We start from the raw sequence: 6446 nt of genomic DNA, 5'->3' as shown, positions 1-6446 counted from the left end.
CTCCACGGGAGTGGATCTGAGTTTCACAACTCGGGCTCCTCACCCAATTAGGCTGGACCTCGCAGGCAAATCAAAATAGGGTGAAGCTTTTTACAATGCCACGGGGGTCTTTAGAATGAATGGTTCTGTTTTTGAAGTTTTTTAGGGTAAGCATTGGGGGGGCAGAGTTGGCTGGGAATGTACGGCTCCCAAGTCTCTTTTATCAGCCTGTCAGATAAGCCACAGAGGTAGACGGGGCTTAATGTCAGCGTGCAGGAAGCATCCTTCTCATGCTGTTATGTACTTGTATTTTATGTACATAATGAGACACATTATAAAAATCCATTTATTTATTATTACATACACAGTAAAATACAAAGCCTACATGGCAATAAATAGCCCCAAAAGAAAAGCAAAGTTAGTAAAAAAAATAGTACAAAATTGGTTGTAAAGAAACAACAACAAAGTTGTAATAACAAATCATTTTTAATCAAATACATCAAAGCTTATATTACGTTTAACAGGTACTTTGGTTTGATATAATGTGTATATACAAAGTTCTTGATTGGAAGTAGAGCTGTAACAATAGACTATACACATACAAGGCCATTTAAATTATATGAAAAATAGAAAAAGATCTGTTCTTCATTCTGCTGGAGGTCATGAAAAGTAACAATAATTAGTAATGAGCTACAGTGCAGTGAAAAACGATTGGCCCCCAATAAATTTCTGTTGTTTCTGCTTATTCTTTTTGGTATCGTAAATTCTATTTTTATATTGGACAGAAAAATTGGGTGAATACAAAACCACTAAAGCATCAAGATTAGAAATGGCTCTGTAACCGTTTCCATACTGAGATGTTGATTGAAATCAACGTTCCAAAAATTATGGTCAATTGCAGGAATTTTATTATTTAGCATTTGTTACATTTTGTAATTTAAAAATTTGTTCACTTATATAGTTTAACAAATTTTCACCTTAAACAAGGTTGATTTTTTTGTTTTTTCTTCTATAAATAAATAAAACAATTTAACACTGTATTTAAGTGTTTTCAGGTTATCATTAGCGATCTGACGCCATTAGATTTGACTAAAGTAAAAGCAAAATAAATCTGCAATGCAGATGCCTGTTCACAACACAATAAAACAAAAATTAAGGACATCTTAATTTAGTTTGTTTTATTAGGCAAAACAGAAACTAAAATATTCAAAATCCTAGATGAACAAGATACAACTGGGGGACAAAAAATTAGCAAAACATTCCAAGAAACATAACCTTTCGAATCAAAAGATTCAAACAGTGCCTCATTGAGGTCGAGCTCACAACAGTTTGTTCAGTTTTGTCAAGTCTACGCTTTGTGCAGTGAGAAACCTACTGAGGGCTGTTGGCGATTGCTTTGAGGATGTCGCAGGTGTTCTTCGAGATGACCTCTTTCAGTTTCCGTACCCGACGGGGACTGGAGGAGCCCACGTAGCTTTCGGACTGGAGGACGGCCATTCCTTCGCTGACGTTGCCCATGATGATGAGCTGACCTTCGGCGGCCGCGCCCGTTATGTTTGGGCATGGGCAGTTCCAGTCCATGTTGAGGAAAGTGACTTCGAGAGGTTCTGTGCCGAGGAAGTGCAAACCCATCTTCTCATCCTTAAAGATCTCCTCCACAGTCACGAGGGCGTGGCCTGAGTCTTTCTCTTGCATAATGTCCGTCATGCGGCCCAGGACCACAAAGTCGCTCCTACAGAAGCTAGTCACCATCTTGCCTCTCAGCTTGCAAGCTTTGCAGCGGTGGTTTTTTGGGAAGGGGCACATCTCCTCGCAGAGCTCTTTTGACACAAAGTTGTTGTCATTTCCTTCACAGCCTCCGTAGACGAAGGGCTGACACTCGCCCATGGTGGTACTGTACGCCCACCGGGGCTCATAGGCCTTACAGCGGCCCTGCAGGGCGGGCAGTCCACAGGGCCTGGACAGCTCCGGTCCACAGCACCGTATGCAACCCTCGTACGTGTCAAACACCTTTCTGGGCGACTGGTCATTGCTGCTGTGGCAGTGTCTGAAGGGAAAGCAGTTGTTGGATTTGGGCTCGTAATACCAGCTGACTTTCTCCAGCTCCGTTCCACAGTCCTCCTGGCTGTCAAAGGGGTTTTGGCATTCTTCAGGGAGGCAGCGAGTCAGGTTCTTGGGCCCCAGAGTGCTGAACACCTCTGCTGAGAGCACAGTGAGCTGGTGGTGGACCTGGACTGAACCAGATGGGTTCCAAGCCATGCAGGTATAGACCCCAGAATCTTGCAGCCGGGCGTTATAGATGACCAGCTGGCCAATGTTTGTGACCACCATGTTCCCCAACACATTATTGGGCCTCATTATCACCCTCACAACTCCCAAGGGCAGCCACTTCTCCCACGTGATCTGAGGCCGGGGTTGACCGGTGACATCGCACAGGAAGCTGGCTGTTTCGCCCACGTTTACGGTCTGATGAACGGGGCTGGTGACCAACACAGGTTGTTCAGGTTCCATCTGTAGCGGGACGGTGGGCTGAAAGGGGGCGGTCGTAGGACGAAGCGTGGTCACCTGGGGAAGCGAAGGGCTCGTGTTGGTGAGGTGGAATCGACATGTGACAACTGAGAGGGTGATGCCCTTAGAACACGCCTCTGCATCCATGAAACACTTGTTGTAGTAAGTCATGCCATCTGAGGCGCAGGTGAAGTTCGGCTCCTTCTCGCAGCGGTCCCGGCATTTACACACGGGCTGGCCGTCCCAGATGATACACTCGGAGCCCTGCTGGGTGCAGATGAAGTTGGCACACGATGCTTCCCTGGGCATTCCCACAGGGCCCTTCTTCCCATCCACGTAGCGGGCAGCAACGCAACTGTGGTTCCCACAGACATTTTGGCAACACTTTTCAAAGGACTCACACTCCTGTAAGAATCAAAGAGAAGATTGCTCATGAAGGATGTTCGGTGCATGGGGTGGATTTTACAAGTGAGGAGTAGGAAGTGCTTCACACACTGCAATCAACAAAAACAATATGAAACCTTGCAACTGGAACTTTCTCACATTTTGTCAAGTTGCGAACTCAAGCTTCAACTCCTTTAGTTGGATTTTATGTGAAAGACCAAAATAAAGTATTGGTCTTTCACCAATATTTCACCAGAATAAAAACATTGTAACATCCCTTTACAGTCATGCAGCCTCTTGTACTACAACACACACTTTCCGCTCGCTCACACACACACTCACAAAATAAGCAGTGGGAGAAGTTATGGGGATTATTACTTCAAAGTGGGTGTTAAACAATTCTTGATTTTCTGTGTATTTCTTTTTAAAGAAATACTAATCTTAGGCATGGATTTCTATTTAGCTTTCTATACCCATAAGTAAAATCCACTGCAATTAATTACCTTCAGAACTCATGTAACTTGGCATATAGGGTCCAATTGTGTGTATTTTACTCTTACTGTTAATCAAGATGGTTTGTGAAGGACTTAAGACTCTCTCATGTTTCATCCGTAGCCAAACAGTTGATGCAGTGTCAAAGGGTTGCAGGAACTTTGTATTTACACACAAACCTTTCATACATGGTGCAGACCACCTGGGGAACACTTCTTCCGTTTCAGTATACATCATGGTTTCAGACTAAGACATAGCAGCAGGAGCCTTAGAGATGAACATGTATAAATTCACTGAACAGGTGGAGGAAAGGACAATGTTGGCTGAGCATGACGATGCCATGTGACGAAGAATTGTACAAATGTACCTAATTCCTCAACTTGACTGATCTACATGATAAACAATCCTCAGAAGTATTTGTGTCGCCGACAGACACACAAACCAGATAGTGGGAGTGGACTGACGCGTAAGACCAACATTGCCGTCCGCAAATGTCTGACCAATCTCACAATACATCGCAAAGAGCTCTGTCCGAATAGATCGACTAGAGCCCTGTGTCAAGAAGGAGAAGACTATTTTCATCACGCATCTACCTCAATAGCTGCGTTTCCATAACAAATGTGCGCAAAACTTTGTCAATATTCCGCTAATATTGAAAATCACAATTTCACATTTGTGGTGTTTCCATTAAATAAGAAGCACAACTAAAACCACATGTAAGTTTGTTCACACGATGAGTCATTAAAAAACATGCCGCGTCACGATCCCCCATCTACTTCCTGTTGCCGTCTTCTTTGTGTTTTGCGCCAGAGGCTGGTGATCATATGAAAAAAGTGTTTCCATTGCAGTTCTGTGAAATAAACCAATTTTGATACAGCCAAAAAAAAAACAACAACCCATCCTGGAGCCAAAACTTTTGATCAAAAATCAATTTTTTTCTAAAATGTCAATTTGCACAATTATATGGTCGATGGACAATTGAGAATGAGAATCGAGTTTAACACTTTGGATGAAGTATGGGAGAGGCTTCAGAGGCTTGTTAAAGAATACTAGCAAACAAGCAACATAAGGAAGACCAAGGAACACAGCAGAGTGGCTAGAGAAAAAGTTTAAAAGCAATTTAAGTTACTCGCAGGGCTTTGAACGTCTCAATGAAGCACCTTTCAATCGATTTTCCAAGAATGAAAAGAGTGAGCACAACTCCAAACCTACATGGAAGCCAGGCAAAAAGAGCGTTAGGCAGAGAAGCAGCTGACAGCTCCAGGGTAACGGGAAGAACTGAGATCTACGCTCAGGTTGACAAGACAACTAGTTGTGCACCACTACTCGAGTAACAGGAGAGAAACATTGTTGTAAGAAAGCCATAAGAAGTTTAATTTCAGATGACTTATAGATAAACGTTGTGAGAGGAGATCAAATTTGAAGGTTCAGGGCTACTTAGAAAACACTGTGTGACAGAAAACGACCAACAAGCCTAAAACATGGTTGCGGCATCATGAGCAGGTAGACTGACTGGAAGCTGGTCAGAGTCATCAGAGTGATGCATGGAGGATGCAAAAACATGAGACTTAAGTGTAGCCTCAAGGGTGGAGGTTCACCTGACCGCAAATTTAAAGGCAGATCAATAAGGAAATAGTGCAGCTCATTCAGGATGCAGGTGTTGAGAGTGGCCCAGTCAAAGTCCAGATTTAAATCATATTAAGAATCAGTAGTACTCTGACTGAGCATTAGCTTTTTTCCAAATAGCTCAATTTGGGGCTAAAGGCATACACAAAAAAATTATTTGTAAAAAAAAAAAAAAAAAAAAAAGTAGAAGAAGAAGGAAAAAGGAAGATCGCGATGTGTCGATTTCCGTTCATATTGCAATTATGTCGGTTTTCCAATCTGTACTCATAAGGAAAAAAACATGAACAAGTTCAAGGGGTGTGAATAATTTATGAAGACACTTTATAACCCTAAAATACAAATATCAAACTTTAAAACTCTTCTGCATACCGGCGATTTAAAAAAAAAAAAGGTAAACTACCTCATCTGATTCACATTTCCGCGTGCAGGTGCTCATGGCATCCACCCACAGTTTGGGGTTCATCTCATTGGGGCAGATGCCCGCGTGCGAGGAGGTGACACGGGGCAGAGCTGCGCCGCCGAGCTCCATCCGCGCGGACGCGCACGCCAGGAACCAGATCCACCGTGGAAACAGCATCCAGCGCATCTCAACTCGACAAGTGGTGAAGATCGGAGACAGAGCTGCGGGTCTGTGATCCAGCTCCCCCCTTAAAAAAAAACAACAACCCACTTACACTTGCTCAAAGAAATGCCGGGCGACAGGAAGCAACTTGATGCGGTCCGAGCCGATGAGTCCCGGTGAAGTCGCGGCGCTGGCGGTCTGCTCTTCGCTCCCTAATCTGCGGCCATCACTCGCCAAGTGGCTCGCAATAAGACAATTAGGAGCTGCTCCTGCGATGCAGGAAGAAGCTGTTTTAATAAGTCGGAGCTCCGCTTGGGGTTGGGGCCGAGCGGGGGCACCTGCCTGTTAAAGGGATTGCTTTAACACCCCGTTTAACCCTTTGCGGTCTCCAGCGGCGCCAGGGCGCGCGGCGCGCCAAGACGCGCGGAGTTGAGAAGGGAAAACGTGTTGCTTCTGAGAAGATTTATTTAACGGCTGCTGAGATTAAAACCAGATGTTCTGTTTATCCGCGGTCTTAAGGTGGAAATGAAAAATTAAGAGCTTTGCTCCAGAGCAGGGGTGATGTCGACGCCGCTTGTCCTGCAGCAGAAGGTCAGGCTGACTTAGTGAGTCCAGAATGACAGAATCGTTAAATCCCCTGGCGGATTTACAGCCGTTTTTCAGTCAAACATGCAACTCTCTTGAGCAATAATAAAATTTGAACATAAAATAAAAAAAAAAAATCATGCAAGGCATGAAGTACAGTATTTATGCTCTTTTCAGTAATATGTGTAGTTATGTTGGTGTCAAAGCAATAAAAATCTTATAATTGGTATTCTCATTTTTCCTATTGTATATTTATGCAACACATTCTTTGTTAATGATCTCCAACTTTTGTGTTCTGCGCCATCACCTT

At 43.7% G+C, this 6446-nt stretch overlaps 1 protein-coding gene across 1 annotated transcript; it reads right to left on the bottom strand.

The window, feature by feature from the left end:
* Window positions 1–302: 302 nt before the first annotated feature.
* Window positions 303–6230, bottom strand: wfikkn2b (WAP, follistatin/kazal, immunoglobulin, kunitz and netrin domain containing 2b). The gene is made up of 2 exons (XM_028029078.1): window positions 5390–6230; window positions 303–2892 (listed from the first exon to the last, which is right to left on the bottom strand). The coding sequence occupies exons 1-2, from the start codon at window positions 5573–5575 to the stop codon at window positions 1351–1353; spliced, it is 1728 nt and encodes a 575-aa protein (XP_027884879.1). The 5' UTR covers window positions 5576–6230; the 3' UTR covers window positions 303–1350.
* Window positions 6231–6446: the final 216 nt, after the last annotated feature.

This window comes from Xiphophorus couchianus, chromosome 10 (assembly GCF_001444195.1).
Source record: "Xiphophorus couchianus chromosome 10, X_couchianus-1.0, whole genome shotgun sequence".
NCBI lineage: Eukaryota > Metazoa > Chordata > Actinopteri > Cyprinodontiformes > Poeciliidae > Xiphophorus > Xiphophorus couchianus.
Note: the sequence above shows the minus strand (reverse complement) of the source record. Positions and strands in the feature narration are given on the sequence as shown.